This window comes from Coregonus lavaretus (genome assembly GCF_964263955.1).
Source record: "Coregonus lavaretus genome assembly, chromosome: 24".
Taxonomy (NCBI): Eukaryota; Metazoa; Chordata; class Actinopteri; order Salmoniformes; family Salmonidae; genus Coregonus; species Coregonus lavaretus.
Window position 1 is genome coordinate 38916646 of NC_140011.1, and position 19486 is coordinate 38936131.

Sequence of the window (19486 nt, forward strand, 5' to 3'; positions counted from 1 at the left end):
AATACACATTAAAATACAAAATGCACATTCATATACACATTTAAATAGACGTTATTATACACAACACACATTAAGCAAACACAATCATAAACAGACATTCTTGAAAGGCCCTAGAGGCACCAATTCTTCAAATGTTAAAGTGTATTGTAGATCAATCCACACGTAAGGTGTAACAAAACTAAAGGCAGGTCTACCCTATCTAAGGGTACTCATGCTATTTGTTGGTCAGGGTTGTTCCATCAGGTTTCAGTAGCATATTAAAGGCACTGATTGTAAATGTCAGAATTCATTTGTGATGTTACATGTTTCATAAATAGTACAGCGTATCTTTGTTGTGCCTAATCTTTTTGCCTGGCTAGAGCATTGTCTTGTACAGAAAGCTGTTGAACTTCCAGCTCTATACTGAAAGGCCTATGGCAAGTGTCCTTGAGTGTGTCAGCTCAGACACATTGAAAGGGCATTTGATACTTCACATGCAATTTCTTGAGATGTACTAAATGACATAGTTTTCATTATGTTTTAATGGTTTTTCATGTCTTTTAATTAGCGGCATTTGCTTATTTATATTTAAAATATATGTAATAAAGATGTTTACTCTTGTTTCCACTCATGTCTAATTTAACTGACCATGTGTTAAAACATTGTCTAAACGTTGTTATACTACTAAAAGACAATGATTCATCCATCAAAATAATTCAGAACACCCAAACTACTTTAACATGTACTGGCTGTAAGCACTGTGGGAGGTGAGTTTGGGGAAGTTGTGACGGCATGAGGATATCAGGACTTACAAGCCACCCCAGTCAACTAGTTCCTTAACAACCCTTGAGTAGAGCGGACAGACTACACAGAGACAGACAGATAGACAGACAGAGACAGTGAGAGGGACAGAATATGCTCTTCCTGGCCCTTTTCCTGGGCATTATGCTCTGCACAGCCCAAGGTAAGCACATTAATCAATGCTACCCTAGTGATATTGTAGGAAGTAGTTTAAAATCAGCTCCTTTGTTCTCTGAATATTGTTCAGAGGATATGTTGTGATTTTTTAACCAACGAGACATTTAAATCTCATGGTGCTGTCAATATTCACTAAAATGTATCATATGTTCATGTGTTGTTTTGATAAAAAATTACCATAGTTTTATTGTATTTTGCATAGATAAAATGGGCATTATAACAGTCAAATATGTTTGTTTTAAATATTTAACACTATAGATACATGCAATTTAATCTTAATTACATTTTAAACATAAAAATGTAACCATGGATGTAACAGAATTTGGACTCAAATGGATAAAATGTCAGTGACTTTGAGGTATTCTCCTTTAGCCAAGACTGTTACAGTGAGAGCAGGTGTTTAGCTTTGTGGGTTCTGACATCTGAGAGCAGGGGGGACAGGGGGATCACGGTGGGGGACACACAGAGCTAACAGAACCTGTCCAGCTCCTGGTGGGTCCCCCCACTCCGCCACCTCCCCAGAAAAAGCAGAAGTGAGAGTGGGAATGGGAAACAGGCCCCCCGAGACCTGGATCCGTCCAGCAAGTCCCCAGCACAATGTGTTTCCTGGAGCTAGACGCTATCGGGGGTTTCGTTTAAAACATTTCCACACACAAAAATACACTTAAACCAGCTCAGGAACACTCTCATTTCCCCTTTCTCCCTGAAAAAAACCACTCAAATATGAAATAGTCAGAAATGCGTTTATTGCAAAATAATTCTCGCTGGTGACGTTGATGTATACCAAGAAATTACATTTTCCTTGAATCTTACCCCTTTTCTTTGGATGATCTCTAAGGCATTACCATTGAAATAACTCATAATTCACCATATGATAAAATTCTGTCAGGTCAGTAACAGCAAATGACATAACTTTGGTACTGAAGTGTTGGTATCATGCCTGACAAAGGAGAAATTCAAGATGATGCGCTTCACTGATTCAAAGTAAGTGGATTGTTTGATGTCCATTTATTTTATTTTATACAATACAAGTGAAATACTGTGTTGTACAGTCAAATAAAATGTATTTTTCTTGCAGGTTTGTTGGCGTGTTAAAATGGGAAGTCTTCACTCAACATTCAACAATGAGACAATGTGTTTTCACCCTCTTTCAGGTGACAAAGAACCCCCTGCCAGTGAACCAGTTGGCATGACCATGGGGGCCCTTAAACCAGTCTTCCTCCCAGCCAACCCAGAGTCCAGTCAGGCTCCTCCAGACCCGGTGGTGGCCCCTACGTCTCTCTGCTGTGGAGTGGACGAGCTGAAACAGTTACTCTCCCAACTGACCCAGGACCAGCGAGAAGCTGCTAGCTGGAGAGTAGAGGTGGTCAAGGTGCTGTCTCAGCTGGTCCAGGAGCACCGAGAGGTGTCCAGCGGCCAGAGGGAGGTCGTCAAGCTGCTGACGGCCATGAAGGACCAGGGAGCTCAGCACCTGAATGACCTGCAGAACCTGGGCAGACACCAGAGTCTCCTGGTGGAGAACCACCAGGCCCTGCTGCTACAGGTGTCTCGCATCTCCACCCACCTCCAGGAACTGGCCAAGAAACCCAACGCTGACAGCCAATGAGACGCTCAGATCTTAACCTGCATGAGACAGGCTGTCCAATCAGGATGAATAATCTTCATAACAAACTAAGCAGCAGTTCAATCCAGTTTCAGATTGTGGGCAATAACCTGCTACTAAACCAAGCTTGGTCAATAAGGCATACAATAGAGAATGCACTGATAAAGTCAATTTGCTTGTATGGATTTAACAATGAACTGATGAACCAATCACAGTCTGATATCCCAATACTAAATCACATGATCTGATTTGTTTATTTTTGACTGTTTTAGATTAGAACATCCATGATTGATTACCAATGTATAGCATCACTGTCTGAATCGCCTAAAAACCAAATAAACAGATTCAAAATAACATTTATTTTACAAGTCTTCTTTGTGGAGCTCCACAATTTCCTGGTTGCTAAAATTCTAATAGTTAGCCTAATTTCAGTTAATGTGATAAAACAAGCAATGTAGAGAATCATGGCAGAATCCAAACCACTGTGAAATAACATTTCAATAACCCAAAATATTGTAATTTCAGCTGTTTGAAGCTGGTGTACAAACGAGAAAGTAAAAGACGCAAAAACTAAACTTAAGAACAGGAAGCATAGAAATAGCGCACATAGAACAGATCTACCGCTTCTTAGGCCTGCTTTCAATGAGAACGACAGATCTATAACTCATATTTCTATGTGAATTTGGTCGGGTCGCCCAAAACGTTACATATTGCAGCTTTAAATTGTTCTTCCTCTTCCATCCAAGGTAGATCATGTTCTATCTATCTGTCCAGCTCTACATTTACTACTGATGACTCAATTCTGTCTGACTATTACTCCACCCTCCTTATGCAAGGATGAATCAGTGATATATGTTTTCAGTTGAGGTCTTTAAAATGTTCAAAACATTTTTGACCACCACCCTGAAAAACAACAATTTGTACAACAAACTGTCCGTAACGCATTCAATCACCCTACAAATGTGTCAAAGTGAGAGATCTCTGAACAAATGTTCACATATCTTTTTTTTTTATTGATTGAAGTTGAAGATCAAATATATAAACTGAATAAATACAAATCAGTGGGGCATCCACTTGAACATGTTCATCCCTGAGAAGATAGGTTTTAGAGTTACAAATGTGATAATTCATTGAAATATATTATTACCATAATCTATGTCTATATTCCATGAAATGTGAGGGACATGTGAGGGACATGTGAGGGGACATGTGAGGGGACATGTGAGGGGCTTGTGAGGGACATGTGAGGGACATCTGAGGGGACATGTGAGTGGCCATGTGAGGGTAAGTGAGGGACATGTGATGGACATGTGAGGGACATGTGAGGGACTGTTAATCTTGATTGATTATTCCTGGTTCTGTCTTTGGTTTGTTGACAGAGCGAAGTCCTCCAGTGATCAAGCTGAACTCTGTGGTGCTGAGGGAGGCTGAGAGGATTGTGCCTGTTGGAACGCCGTTCACCTTGACCTGTGAGGGGGACAGCACAGTCACCTGGTCTACCACAGCGTTCAAAAAGAGGAACACTAGACTGGGGAGTGTGATTACCACCGGCACCATACCCCTTACAGCGGACTACACTGGCACATACAAGTGTGCGTTTGACAACCAACCAGACCTGTTCTCAGAGGTCCACATCTATGTGAAAGGTAAGTGTTTTCATAAAATGGGTCGGTATCTTTTATGGATGTTGAGCGTGGGAAATGTGCTCTAAACATTTTAGATGATCATTGTTATTATAATCTGTCCAGCTGCCACAGCCACACACAATATTTTACGTTTATCAGCAAATATGTCACAAGTTAAGTCAACATTTCCTCACCACATAATGTCATATTTATTGCTCAACCTGTTATGTTCCTTATAGATCCAAATAACGTCCTGGTAACCCCCCGCGTCCTGAGAGATGTGAAGGAAGGCAGGGACCTTCTCCTCTGTCAGCTGACAGACCCCAGTGCCACAGACCTGTCCCTCCGTATGGCCAACGGAGACCCAACACCCCCCGACATGAACTACACTGTCAATCCCAGGAGAGGTATCCTGATAAGACACCTTCTGACCAGCCACAGTGAAAACTACGTCTGCAGCGCAAAGATCAATGGGGTCACAAGATCCTCCAAAGATATCCCCATCATTGTCATTAAAAGTAAGATGAAGTAGATGTCTGTGCATTTTGTATTTGTTGGACATTGAAGTTATTAGTCCCAAAGGCACGGCAACATTTGGAAAAAGTCAAGGGGTGTGAATACTTCTGAAGGCACTGTATTTCATTTTTGTAACATCATCAGACATAATTTGTTAGTCGCTCTGGATAAGAGCGTCTGCTAAATGACTGAAATGTCTGTGTGCATAGGTAGACAGGCCTGTTTTCTTTCCTAGTTCCTTTTACAATGCCTGACCAGAGGGGAGAGAAGTTGAACAGCAGTAGATTCAGCACAGTTGTAGCTGTGTGGGCTAATATAGTCAAAATGTTTGCCTTGGGGTAAATTGAGCCAGTGGGGTATGTTGAGCCAATGGCCATGGGGTATGTTGAGCCAATGGTTGAGCCAATAGCAGTTTGAGCAAATATAAGTGTTTTTCCCCCCAGGCGTAATGCAAGGCATTATCGCTGGGATATAAGGCTTATGTTAAAAGGGTTAAAAGGGTTAAAAGGGTTGTTTTTTAAAGTACTAAGTGTATGATAGGTGTTAAGCCTGTGTCAAAAGATGCTTAAAACGATTGTGATTGTAATGAATTATGTTTGGGAAATAAAGATAGACATGGCTTTAAAACGTTTTATAAAATGGAAACTCATATGGTAATGTTGATGCAGCACTGACTACACCAAAGTATAGCAACTGTAGGCCTATACTAAAGTTGGCATTGCCACTTGGGTTGTATTCACTAGGGCTTCATTTTCCGTTGCAAAACCTTTTGATACTTTGATACTAATGAATATCACCCTGGCCCTGCAGAGTTACAGTGGTATGCACGGGTTTGCTCCAGCCAACACAGTACCAAAATACCTGATAGAGCTAATCAACTCAAGGTCTCGATAAACTGAATGAAGTAGTTTTGTGTTGGGCTGGAGCTAAACCATCCACGTCCAGTAGCTCTCCAACAATCACCAGGGTCGCTGACCATTGCATTACTATTGTTTTTTGTTGTTGTTTTTTTAACCGTTTTATAAGGGTTAATGTAGTATACATGTATCAGTTTACCCACCTTTTTATTTTTGTGAATAGGGTTTATTTTGTGAATAAGTGTTTTTTTACATTAGGGTACCCACATGTTTTACCACTACATCTTGTCTGACCTAAATGACAAAGGTAGTATGAAAATGTATGCACTCACTAACTGTATGTCGCTCTGGATAAGAGCGTCTGCTAAATGACTACAATGTAAATGTAAATGTAAAGCATCTAAACACATCTACTTCTCTGTGTCTGTTCCAGGTTTGAGTTGGCCACCGTCTGTGTTAATTGAGGTAGATGGGTATGTTAGTATTGTTGGAGAGCAGCTCCTCATACCCTGCATCACCAGTAACCCTAACCACTTCTACAACGTCACCTGGAAACATTCCTCTCTCAAAGTATGTTACACAGTAACCTGTCCTCAATTTCTGTCGTTAAATCATAGATGTCTCCTCTGTTAGCTTGTATGATACAGTATATGTCTGAAGATCTTTTTTATGATTTTTTTTTATACAGGCATTGAAAGTCTCACAAGATGTGGACCAGGACAAGCAGGTCCACATCACCAGTACAGTGACTATCCCGGCTGTGACCATGTCTGACACAGGAAACTTCACCTGTACAGCCATAAATGAGGCTGGGGCCAACAGCTCCACCACCTACCTGCAGGTCGTAGGTATGCATTAGGGAAAGGGAGTGTTGATCTAGCATCTAATATGTTTCGCTAACATCTAATATGTTTCGATAACATCTAATATGTTTTGCAAACATCTAACATGTTTCGCTAACATCTAACATGTTTCGCTAACATCTAATATGTTTTGCTAACATCTAATATGTTTCGTTAACATCTAATATGTTCAGCTAACATCTAACATATTTCGTTAACATCTAATATGTTTCGCTACATGGGAACATGTAAGCCCGCGAGATCAGGATGGTAGTACGAGGCTAGTGTTGATCTTCACAAACACCAAACACGGAAACCTGTTTTAAAAGTGAAACTCAGCTCAGCATCCTCAAAGGAAATTGTGGTGTGAAACTTTAAAATGTTAAGTTTTGTTGAAGTTCGTGATCAAAATAATGTTCTCTAATGTTATCTCTAATGTTATCTCTCCGTTTGTCCTTCTCCCTCATCAGATGAGCCTTACATTAGGCTCATACCCCGCCTGTCACCAAATCTCTACCAAAATGGCTCCTTAGTTGAAGTGAAAGAAGGGGAGAACCTTGAGATAAGCATTCTGATCGAGGCCTATCCCCAAATCAAGAAGCAGTGGTGGGACGTGCCCATGTCTCACAGTCACAACATCTCCACTCATGACGTCACATGGGCCGTCCGAGGCAATAACAGGTAATTATTTTCCCAATAATTACTCTACATGATTTGTCTGCTTCTGAATGTGTGTTTCACATCATTTATAAAAGATGCTGAATAAATACAGAAGCCTGTGCTGTTATTTGATCCTGTCCTGCCACCCTGTAGGTACGAAAGCAGCCTGCTGCTACAGAGAGTGAGGTCTGAGGAGAGAGGCCAGTACACCCTCCACACCAGGAGCACACGCCTCGACAGCTCCATCACCTTCAATATCCAAGTCTACCGTAAGTCAAATCAAATCAAATCAGATGTTGTTGCAGGTGTAGCGAAATGCTTGTGCGGTCACACCAACATTCAAACTAGCAAGAAAATATGGAGCAAAACTGTGCCGTGATCTGAGAGTGACGTGATGATGACTTACACAGTGTGATGCTGTCTGTCCTCTCTGACTGAGTAGAGAAACCCAGTGCCATGCTCAGACTGAAGAATTCCACCACCCTGATCTGCACCTCCTCTGGATACCCAGCTCCCACAATCCTCTGGTACCAGTGCCCAGGAATACAAAACACGTAAGTGTAAAAACTGCTGAAGTAAAAAGGGCTTTATAAACTCAATTTGATTGATTGTAGGTTCTCTAACTGGATAACAATAAGACAAAAGCTTTCCACAGTACAAGATGCAGAGAGAGCTGTTTCACTCTTAAATGAAACAGGCCTACTGTCTGTGCTCTTCCTGATGTTTCTCTGTTGTCAGGTGTGATGGGGACAATGACACCGTGGAGGTGCAGCGTCTCTTCACCAGCACCATGGAGGTGCAGAGTGAGCTGAACCTCAGTCTCTCAACTGAGGACGTCACAGTGGAGTGTGTGACCTTTAACTTGGTTGGTGAAGAGCGGGACGTCTTCGTATCGCGTAAGACGACGATTACAGACATACAGTACACTACACAAACAAAAGTTTGGCGAGATTCTCACATGGCGCCGGTCGTGTCTTATTATGACTAGTACTGAAACAGCCACAGGTTATTTCTCATGTCCCTGTGCAGTACTGAATAATGTCATGAGCTGACTTCAAGAGCATCTATGTTTTAGATGTTCCTGCTTCAATCCCACCTGTAATATCCGAGCTGTTCACCCTCACTCTCATTGGAGCCACCAGCACAGCAGCTTTTCTGTTCCTTCTGCTTGTCATCGTTCTGTACAAATACAAGCAGGTGAGCTGCATTTACTGGCTCGTTCATTGGCTGTCACTGCCCAAATACGTTTGCAGTTAGACCATTACACAACACATGTTTTCTCTCATAGAAACCCAAATATGAAGTCCGGTGGAAGATCATTGAGGACAATGATGGGAATAACTACACCTTCATTGATCCTACTCAACTTCCCTATAACAAGAAGTGGGAGTTCCCTCGTGATAAGCTGAGGCTTGGTATGTTTTATTGCAGTTTTGGGGGTTAAAATAGAGACCAGTACACGAAACAGTAATGACTGACTGAATACTCTGGGTTCCAGGCCAGATTCTGGGAGCAGGGGCTTTTGGGAAAGTGGTGGAGGCCACTGCCTATGGTCTGGGGACCGATGACAACATGACCACCCGTGTGGCAGTAAAGATGCTCAAGCGTGAGTTAGCCTCCTCATACTGTTTGTAAAATCTTTAACCCTGCAGCATTGCTTTTAATTTACAGAAGGAAGTCAAAATGATTGTAAAATACATAACTGTTATTGGATACATGCTGGCAAGTAGTTCCCATCATAGAAGAAGCAGTATCTCAGTACATGCAATAATGAAAGAGTTACTTCTCCTCAGCAAGCGCCCACTCAGAGGAGAGAGAGGCTCTGATGTCAGAACTGAAGATCCTCAGTCACCTGGGATGTCATGACAACATTGTTAACCTGTTGGGGGCATGTACTCAAGGAGGTGTGACAAACTATTTTCTGTACTTGCATTTCCATAGAAGAAGGTAAACATGACTTGTTGGTGAGTATCATTGGTTAACCAAATCGGTCATCTCATTGTTGTGTTCGACCACAGGCCCAATGCTGATGATCACGGAGTACTGTAGCCATGGCGACCTGCTGAACTTCCTGCGTGGCAAGGCCAAGCTGTTCCTGGACTCCATCCTGAGCGTACAAGGGGTTCCAGAGGTTCCAGGGGATAGTTATCAGTACAAGAACACATGTACCCAGGAGTCTCGTGTCAGGAGGTGGGCTGAACTGATCACTAGCATGCCTCTCTACTCTCAACTCACTCTCCTTTCTCCAGTCTCCCAGCAGAGACATGGTTTCTGGGTTAGTGAAAGTGCACCAAAACGAGAAATGAGAAAATAGATGTGAGACAAAGTTTCAGTCTCCACACATGTTTTATGTACTGTCAAACAGGTGACAAAGCTGTGTATTCTATTAGCCAGTAACCTCCTCCCACTGCCCTCATTCTATGCATTGCTCTCTGTGGTGCCGTATCACAATCCACATTCTATACTAACAAGGCATTAACGCCTCGTGACGCACGTCATGGTCTCTACGTTATCACTGACCATACATTTTAATTCCTACACAGAATACACTGAGTGTACAAAACATTAGGAACACCTTCCTAATATTCAGTTGTCTCAAGGCTTAAATATCCTTCCTTAACCTGTCTCCTCCCCTTCATCTACACTGATTTAAGTATATTTAACAAGTGACATCAATAAGAGATCATAGTTTTCACCTGGATTCACCTGGTCAGTCTATGTCATGGAAAGAGTTCTTAATGTTTTGTCCACTCAGTGTACCTGTACAGTGTAGACCGTAGTGTAACCTCTAAGTCCTCTATGTGTCTGCAGTGACAGTGGGATCTCCTGCTCCAGCTCAGACAACTACCAGGACATGCGTCCAGCGCAGAGGCCCAAACACTGCCCTCTTGGTAATCAACATCCATCTACACACCACAGTAACACAGAGCGGGTTGTTATACACTCTTCCTCCATCTTTGTCTCTGCTAGGTTGTGGAGTGGAAGGGTGGTAATATACACTGTTAAGTCTCATATAGTCTCTCTCTTCCTCTCTCTCTCCCTGATAGGTTCTTTATGTGAGGATCCAGAGACAGGCACCTGGTCGCTGGACATAGAAGACTTGTTAAGGTTCTCCTATCAGGTGGCTCAGGGAATGGACTTCCTTGCATCCAAAAACGTAATAGAAAAATGCAATTGTAATTTAAGTCAACTCATGTAGTGTAACATGCAGATTGACACATGACTATATTTTACATTTACATTTTAGTCATTTATATGAGTGAAACCCATGTTGTCTTTGCAGTGCATTCACAGGGACGTGGCCGCTAGGAACGTCCTATTGACCGATGGCTGCGTGGCTAAGATCTGCGACTTTGGGCTCGCTCGAGACATTGAGAATGACTCCAACTATGTGGTGAAAGGAAATGTGAGTTAATGCAATTTGTATAAAGAAATCACTTTAGTTTAGGAAGCTCAGATTCTCCAATGATTGTGAACTATGTTCCTTCCCAGGCCCGTCTGCCAGTGAAGTGGATGGCCCCTGAGAGCATATTTGACTGTGTGTACACGGTGCAGAGTGACATCTGGTCCTATGGGATACTGCTGTGGGAGGTCTTCTCTCTGGGTGGGTCACACTGGCATGTGATGACACAAATTATGTCTTATGTTGAATCAAAGTATGTGAGAATATATATATTTTTTTTTAAATACATGTTTTGTTGTTATTTCTAGGTAAGAGCCCATACCCTAATGTTGTGGTGGACACCCGGTTTTACAAGATGATCAAAGATGGATGCCACATGTCACAGCCGGACTTTGCCCCTCCAGAGATGTGAGTATTATACTTCAGGATGGACATATCAGCGAAGAGCGATGAAGTAACCTGACAACCTGCTGCAGCATCTGAAACTGAGTGTTCTCCTCAGATACACCATCATGAAGATGTGCTGGAACATGGAACCAACAGCGCGTCCAAACTTCAGTACCATTGGCCAGCTTATCCAGAGGCTACTGCCTGACCTGCCAGACCAGGTCAGATGGACTTCAGTAATCCACTGTAGAGTCTTTTTACATTTACAGTCTCTCTCTTAGCATTCCGCTAACTTCTAATTATTTCCTAAAGCTAGATTTTCTGCACTCCTAAAAAATGTATTTACAGTAAGAATAATATAATTTGGTGGGGTAAAATGGTTTGGGGACATCAACACTTTTAATGTGACACTAAGTATCCTTTCTTCTGCCAGACCTACATGAATGTGCAGGATGAGACGCCACAGCAGGAGGCGGGAGAGCAGTATGATCAAGCTAAGATTAGTGAGGATTGTGATCAGACACTGAACCAGGAAGAAGAGGAGCAGCCCCTGGTGATGAAGAATAACAACTACCAGTTCTGCTGAGAGCACATCAGGCCATCCTCAATTACTATACGTTAATAGATGACTTTCTGTCGGTCATAGGCAAGTGATGGATGGACTAGACACACCAGGTGATCCAAATGTCTTGACTCTCATTGTATAGAACATGGTTTTAGTGTCATACAGTAGCTTTTTACGAAGTACAAAGTCAAGTTCTAGTAAGCAACAACAGTTTTAACAGGAACTAAGCGTGAATGCCTTGAACATTTTATGTACAGAAAATGACCATAAGCCCAGAATGACATTATTCTACCCCATGTAACTTTTATATTTACATTGTAAAGTATCTTGATCTCTAGGCTAACTCTGATCGGACTGTGACAGCTTAATGCCAGAAGTGGTGCATGGGTAAAATCCCTAGGGAAGCCAAGTCAGGAAGAAAAAGCCATATTACAACATTTACATTTAGCAGACGCTCTTATCCAGAGCGACTTACAAATTACACAACGTATGTGTTGTGATAATTGCATTGTTTGCTCTATAACCTGTTAGTTCATATGCCTTGCCACCGTGATATATAGAAGACACAGTGGCAGAATAAATTCAACCACACCTTTGTTTCATCACAAGACCAGAGAGCAACCTCTGTCCTCTGTTTGTGCAAGTAGAAAAAAAACATGTTGACTCACCCCTACTTGTAGAGAAACACCAAGGCCATCCTCCTCTCTTTCATGTTGAGGAAACGGTCTATCACTCTGTCATAAAGTACACACTTTAAGTTTTTGTTGTCCTAGGTTACCTGGCTAAAATGCTTGCTCACTAGCCTAACTTCCTTTCATGGGCAACGATGAGCCAGCTAGATAACATTAGCATACTACATCTAGCTACATTTTGAACTTCCATCCTCTCAGGCCAGGGGCACAATGTATGAATTTATGGTTGGATCACAATCGCCGTTATAATCATTGGCCAGTACGGAAAATTAAGTAATTAAGCTAGCTAGCCACCGGAGGACAATGACACAATGTGATTCAACAATTCAAGTTGTTTCTCTCGCTTGGATGCTTTCTGTGGTGTGACACATTCAGCCTCTTGCGAATTGAAGGGAAATTATGAAACACAGAGAGTTATTATTTTATGTTTTTTTCTTGGTACATTTTTTGGGGAAGCCTGCCATGAATACTGCTTTGTGAGCCACTGCTTAATACATCTCTTTAAAAATGATTGGAGAATGGACCCAGTTACATATGCAGTTTGATATGTGTTTCCAATACTCACAAAGTTCTCAACACCAATTCTAGTGAACTGAGATCAACGTTTCAGCATGCCTAAGTAACACAATACATAGTTATTGCAGAAAGTTTTTTATATTATGGTAGGCAGTCAATAAGTTTTGTGTTTTGTGTTTAGCCAGTGTGTAGCCCTGGCTCGCAATTTATTTTGAACGGACGTTTTGTCGTTTTGGAGATGAGTTTTGTTTTGGTGGGCTCGTTCCAAGGGGATGAGAAACGTACGTATATTATTATGAGTTGTAGCAACATATTTTGATCTTTAAAGTTTTTCTTGAGTGCTTGTAACCATGTAACAAAACGATTACTGTATTTTGTCTTGCCTTGAGTGTAAGAACATTAACAATAAATGGAAATATACTGTAAGTATGCAATCATATAAAAAAGCTTTTCAAAGAGCAATAAGCTCAAATTAATTTCCTACCTTCTATGAATTCCTGATACCAGGTCATAATAGTTGTAGAGGTAGTTATTGTAGTATCATATATTCAATGCAAAGTTATGCTATCAGGTAGGCTACTATACATTTCATTAACCCCATAGCCACTCATGGTAAAGGATATGTTTTGCATGCATACCTACCCAAAATATGCTTACGTATATATACCATTTTGGAGAAGCAAAACCTTTTATTTTTACTATCAGGAATTTGCCCTCATTTGTTGAAAAACAAGAACCTAAACATTGCATAAACAGTCAAGTTACTTCTCCTGCTAAACTATTTTGCAATTCTGGAAGATGGCACATACCCCTTCATAACCACAAAAACGAATCATAAAAAGTAAGAATGCACAAGCGAGATTAGATATAAAAAGAGTAAGGATGATTGACGACAAACCACAGACCAATAACTGTAATTTATGCCAATATTTTATGAAAAATTCCCCTACTATAACGATTAACGGTATGTGACTGTTTATACCACTAGGGGGCAGCACCATTGCACACAATTTAACAGAGTTCTAAGAAACTAGCCACCCAGCTACATCTCACTATGTTGCCTAAGGTGACGTAGCCTCATAATTACCCGACTGATTCCAGCGATACATACGTGAACATTCATGTAAGCTTGCGAGATCAGGCGGCTTGCGAGACAAAAGGTTATGTGCTACTTCTCACAGATTGATCCTCCCCAACTTCTTCTCACTGTGAGATATCACTCCCATATCTCATTCTATTACATCCTTAACTTTAGACTAATCTGAGATTAACCTGATAACAACTTTAGACTAACATGAGACTAACCTGATACTAATTTTAGACTAACCTGAGACTAATCTGAGGCTAACTTTAGACTAACCTGAGACTAACCTGATAATAACTTTAGATTAATCTGAAACTGACCTGATAATGACTTTATACTAACCTTACACTAACTTTAGACTAACCTGAGACTAATTTCAGACTAACTTTTGACTAACGTTAGACTAACCTGAGACTACCTTTAGACTAACCTGATAATAACTTTAGACTAATGTTACGTTCCCCAGCAAGAAAACCAAATAGTTTCACTGGAACAGAAGCGGGGACAAACAAAGTGTCATTAACGACAACCAAAACTAATAATGTAAGCATGCTGTGTCCATAATCACTGACCACAACCAAAAGGAAACAGGTGGGGTGTTCTGAAAAGGGTGTCCACTAAAAGTTGACTAGCAACAACAACTGGGGCTTAAAAGACACCCACCATGAGCCCCCACTAAATTTGCCCAAGATCAGGCAAACAAAATTAAAAACCGGAAGTAAACCAAAAAGAGGAAGTAAACCAAAAAGTGGAACAAAACGAAAATAGATAAAGGATTGTTTGTCTAGAAATCAAATAGGGAGAGGCAACTAAAGGTGAAACACATTCCAAGTAACGAGATGACAAGCCAGTACAGGTGTAACACATACTGACTAACGAGGTGACACCAATCGGTGCGCCCCACGTGCTAATGTACAACCTCAAAATATACATGAAAAAAACAAAATCCAGTAACACCTTCCCCCTTATATATATATGTATATATCCTATATTTTTGTTGGACAAGTTTGCTCACAACCAACAGAAAACAACTTCCATTTCACAACATTATCAATTTAAATGCATCGCCTTTTCCAGTATAAACATGGTGTCTACTGGCTGTCATCACTTAAATACCAGACAAAACAGCCACATTTGTATATATATATATATATATATATATATATATATATATACATACATACATACATACATACATACATACATACATACATACATACATACATATGTATATTATATACATAAATACTGTATATACAGTACCAGTCAAAAGTTTGGACACACCTACCCATTCAAGGGTTTTTCTTTATTTTTATTATTTTCTACATTGTAGAATAATAGTGAAGACATCAAAACTATGAAATAACACATATGGAATCATATAGTAACCAAAAAGTGTTAAACAAATCAAAATGTATTTAATATTTGAGATTCTTCAAAGTAGCCAACCTATGCCTTGTTGACAGCTTTGCACACTATTGGCCTTCTCTCAACCAGCTTAATCTGGAATGCTTTTCCAACTGTCTTGAAGGAGTTCCCACATATGCTGAGCACTTGTTGGCTGCTTTTCCTTCACTCTGTGGTCCGACTCATCCCAAACCATCTCAATTTGGTTGAGGTCAGGGGATTGTGGAGGCCAGGTCATCTGATGCAGCACTCCATCACTCTCCTTCTTGGTAAAATAGCCCTTACACAGCCTGGAGGTGTGTTGGGTCACTGTCCTGCTGAAAAAACAAATGATAGTCCCACTAAGCCCAAACCAGATGGGATGGCGTATAGCTGCAGAATGCTGTGGTAGCCATGCTGGTTAAGTGTGCCTTGAATTCTAAATAAATCACAGAGAGTGTCACCAGCAAAGCACCCCCACACCATACCTCCTCCTCCATGCTTTACGGTGGGAACTACACATGCAGAGATCATCCATTCACCCACATCGCGTCTCACAAAGACACAGCGGTTGGAACACATTTCCACCGGTCTAATGTCCATTGCTCGTGTTTCTTGGCCCAAGCAGGTCTCTTCTTCTTACTGGTGTCCTTCAGTAGTGGTTTATTTGCAGCAATTCGACCATGAAGGCCTGATTCACACAGTCCCCTCTGAACAGTTGATGTTGAGATGTGTCTGTGACTTGAACTCTGTGAAGCATTTATTTGGGCTGCAATTTCTGAGGCTGGTAACTCTATTTAACTTATCCTCTGCAGCAGAGGTAACTCTGGGTCTTCCATTCCTGTGGCGGTCCTCATGAGAGCCACATTTCATTATAGCGCTTGATGGTTTTTGCGACTGCACTTGAAGAAACTTTAAAAGTTCTTGAAAAGTTCTGTGTTGACTGACCTTCATGTCTTAAAGTAATGATGGACTGTTGTTTCTCTTTGCTTATTTGAGCTGTTCTTGCCATAATATTGACTTGGTCTTTTACCAAATAGGGCTATCTTCTGTATAAGGCTGCCTTCTGTATAGGGCTACCTTCTGTATACATTTCTTTAACTCTCATCCCCTTGGAACGAGCCCAACCAAAACAAAACAAATCTCCAAAACGGCAAAACGTGCGTTAAAATAAATTGTGAGCCAGGACTACACACTGGCTATACACAAAACTGATTGACTGCCAACCCTTGAAAGACAATCAGCAACCAAGTTGTCCTTACCACAGACATGTCTGATTTCAAGGGGAAACTCCTGAAATATGAGACTCCAACGAAGGAGTCGGTGGTTCGTGGAGCTCGTCTTTTGCAGGAAAACGAGAGGGTTATGATCGGCATTGAGCACCAAAGGGGTAGAGACCAATACATAAACCTCAAAGTGCTGAAGAGTCAGTACCAAAGCGAGCGTCTCCTTCTCGATAGTCGAGTAGTGTTTTTTATACGAGGACGCACCCATACTTCACAGTGCCAACACGGTCCACACCATCGTCAATCCTGGGCAAAGGGTACGAGTCAGACTTAGTAACGGCATTGAGTTTACGAAAATCTGAACAAAACCACAGAGACCCATCCACCTTGGGTACTAATACACAGGGCGAACTCCATGAACTGTTGCCATGTTGTGCAATGCCATGCTCAAGCATGAACTCCACGTCACTGTGGAGCTTCTCTCTCTTTTCAGGATTTACTCGATAGGCATGTTGTTTGATTGGGGCAGAGTCCCCAACATCAATGTCACGCTCTAGTACATTTGTCTGAGCTGGCACATCTGAGAATTAACCCTGATACTGTAAAAGCAGTGCAACAATGTCGCCTTTTTCCTCCGGATACGTCTGCCAAAAAGACATCAAGGTTTTCTAGCATCTCTGAGTTACTCAGCTGTCCCACAGGCACAGGGTGTATTGGGCTTTCCTCGTGCTCTTGAGGAAGACTATAGTCAACGGTGACAGCAGTGGCTACATGCAGAACATCACTACCGGTTTCCACCGAATTCTCCGCCCGATCGTACCGAGGGAAGTATTGTTGCAACATGTTGACATAATAATAATAATAATAATAATATGCCATTTAGCAGACGCTTTTATCCAAAGCGACTTACAGTCGTGCGTGCATACATTTTTGTGTATGGGTGGTCCCGGGGATCGAACCCACTACCTTGGCGTTACAAGTGCCGTGCTCTACCAGCTGAGCTACAGAGGACATAACACAGCCGTTTTTTTCTTCCTCCGCTCCGGTGTGACGATGTAATCCAGATTACCAATTTTTTTCACTATGGGGTAAGGGCCTGAAAAGCGAGATTGCGACGGTGACCCCAGAACGGGCAACAAAACCAGGACTGGGTCACCCACATCGAAAGTGCGGTTTCAGGCCATTTGATCATACCAAACGTTCATTTTTGTTTGTGAAGGCGCATTGCAATCTGTATCAAGAAGCGCTAACATGCTCCAACAGATTTGTTTTTGTGTTTAAGGTGTCGCCTTGCAACAACCTTTCTCTCAGCAAGCTCAAAGGACCTCTGGCATGATTTCCAAACACGAGCTCATACGGACAGAAACAGAGAGATTCCTTATCAACCTCCCCAATGCAAACAGCACAAGACCCCTTCATCCCAGTGTTCCTCAAACTGAAAGCAGTAAGCTCTTTTTCTTTTTCTTTTTAAACTTTTTTCTATTTTTTTATTTTTTATTTTTTTTCTGGGGGATGGATCAGCTTAATATTGCAGATAGATTGTATCTTCTATCAATGTAATTGTCTGCATCACTTCCAATCCCCCATGTTTTTTATATATATACTCCCCTTTATTACTTTTCCCTACTTGGAGTAAATTAGTGAACAACAATGCCCAGGCCTCTACTTCCGGTCTATACTTACTATCCACACCTTATGGACACAGTTAATTTTACAATAATTCTATTATATATATATATATAGATATATATTGTTTTTTTGCTCCTGAACTTCTACTCTCAACCTCTCCGATCATTTTCATGATGTCCATCCGGTTTGCTTCTATATGCCATATCTTTCTAACTGTGCTCTTTCCCAAAAGCTCCCAACATACAACCTATATACTTATTATGGACACAGTATGCTTACATTATTAGCTATCTTTGTTATTATTTGTTGTTATTTGTTATTAGTCCCATCCTTCAACTCTATTCAATACCTCCCATCTATCTCTTAACACCATCCATATAGGATTTCTATTTGCCATATATATTTCAACCGTACTGTGATGTTTTACAAAAGTTCTGAACCTTTCTATTCTCATTGCTTCTACAGATTGTGAATTAAAAATAAACATTTTTGCTAAAAGTATTATTATATTATTGATTGATTGACTATGACTTTTCAGATCACCCAGTAATGCTATCTGCAAGGTTAGCTCCAGGTAAATATTGCAATCCTTTAGCCGTTCCTGGACCTGTGTCCAAAAACAAGCTACAAATGGACAGAACCAAAACAAATGATCTAATGATTATGTCTCTTCACAGCAAAATCTGCAGAGCTGGGAAGATTGTATCCCCCATATAAATAACATTATATTGGTAGCAAGAATTTTATATAATAATTTAAATTGAAAGATTCTAATTTTTGAATCCGGTGTCGTTTTGCGTGTCAGTTCATAAACACTATGCCATGGGATCGGTACGTCAAAAATCTCTTCCCAACTATTTTGCAATCTATATGGGACGGCTGTCAATCCTTTGGACCTTAAGTGAAACTGATATACTTTTTTATTTATCACAGTTTTCCTTAACCAATTATGTTTTTTAATGCAAGGCCGACAGACAAGTTCCTTACTTTCTCCCCCTCCCACTTTCCTCTTCCACTATTGCGGTAAGGCTGCAATTATTTGGTTGTAATTTTGGGTAGAGCAGACATTTCCATATGTTTTTGTTAGCTGCATGTGCGACATAACTCCACCAGTCCTACCGATGATATCATTTACGAAGATTATACCTTTTTTAAACATTCTGTCAAAAAATAAAGGTTTTTTGTCAATTAGTATGTTTGAATTTAACCACAATATTTGTTGCATTATTTGTTCTGTCGTTTCTGGAGGATTAAATTGAAATTGCAACCAACTTTCTATGGCTTGTTTTAGAAATAGTGATATTTGGGAGATTATTTCCTTTTCACATAACTGCAAATGAGTTGTTGTAATCTGAATAAAGGGAAAAAGGCCTTTCTTGAACATTGGGTGAGACAATCTTACTAATTTGCTTGAGAACCAGTTCGGATTTAAGTATAACTTTTGTATGACTGAAGCTTTTAGTGATAGGTCTAATGCTTTAATATTTAATAATTTCTGTCCTCCGAATTCATATTCATTATATAAACATGCCCTTTTA

General features: G+C 40.8%; 1 protein-coding gene and 1 pseudogene across 2 annotated transcripts in view; one reads left to right on the top strand and one right to left on the bottom strand.

Moving 5' to 3' along the window:
* LOC311099871 overlaps positions 1-19486 on the bottom strand; it is a 99441-nt pseudogene that overhangs the window by 39619 nt on the left and 40336 nt on the right. The gene's annotated exons all lie outside the window — the stretch shown is intronic.
* LOC311099772 (macrophage colony-stimulating factor 1 receptor 1-like) lies at positions 826-13061 on the top strand. The gene is made up of 21 exons (XM_084140516.1): positions 826-943; positions 3940-4206; positions 4425-4703; positions 5992-6128; positions 6247-6406; positions 6871-7081; positions 7214-7329; positions 7503-7614; positions 7799-7956; positions 8136-8257; positions 8349-8475; positions 8559-8666; positions 8854-8964; positions 9079-9250; positions 9872-9951; positions 10108-10217; positions 10344-10466; positions 10553-10664; positions 10772-10871; positions 10966-11071; positions 11284-13061. The coding sequence occupies exons 1-21, from the start codon at positions 895-897 to the stop codon at positions 11434-11436; spliced, it is 2913 nt and encodes a 970-aa protein (XP_083996642.1). The 5' UTR covers positions 826-894; the 3' UTR covers positions 11437-13061.

Coding starts and splice junctions, on each gene's coding strand:
- LOC311099772 (XM_084140516.1), top strand. CDS start 895: ATGCTCTTCCTGGCCCTTTTCCTGGGCATTATGCTCTGCACAGCCCAA. Junction 8,476..8,558: donor TCGTGATAAGCTGAGGCTTG/GTATGTTTTATT, acceptor TCTGGGTTCCAG/GCCAGATTCTGGGAGCAGGG. Junction 11,072..11,283: donor TGCCTGACCTGCCAGACCAG/GTCAGATGGACT, acceptor TTCTTCTGCCAG/ACCTACATGAATGTGCAGGA.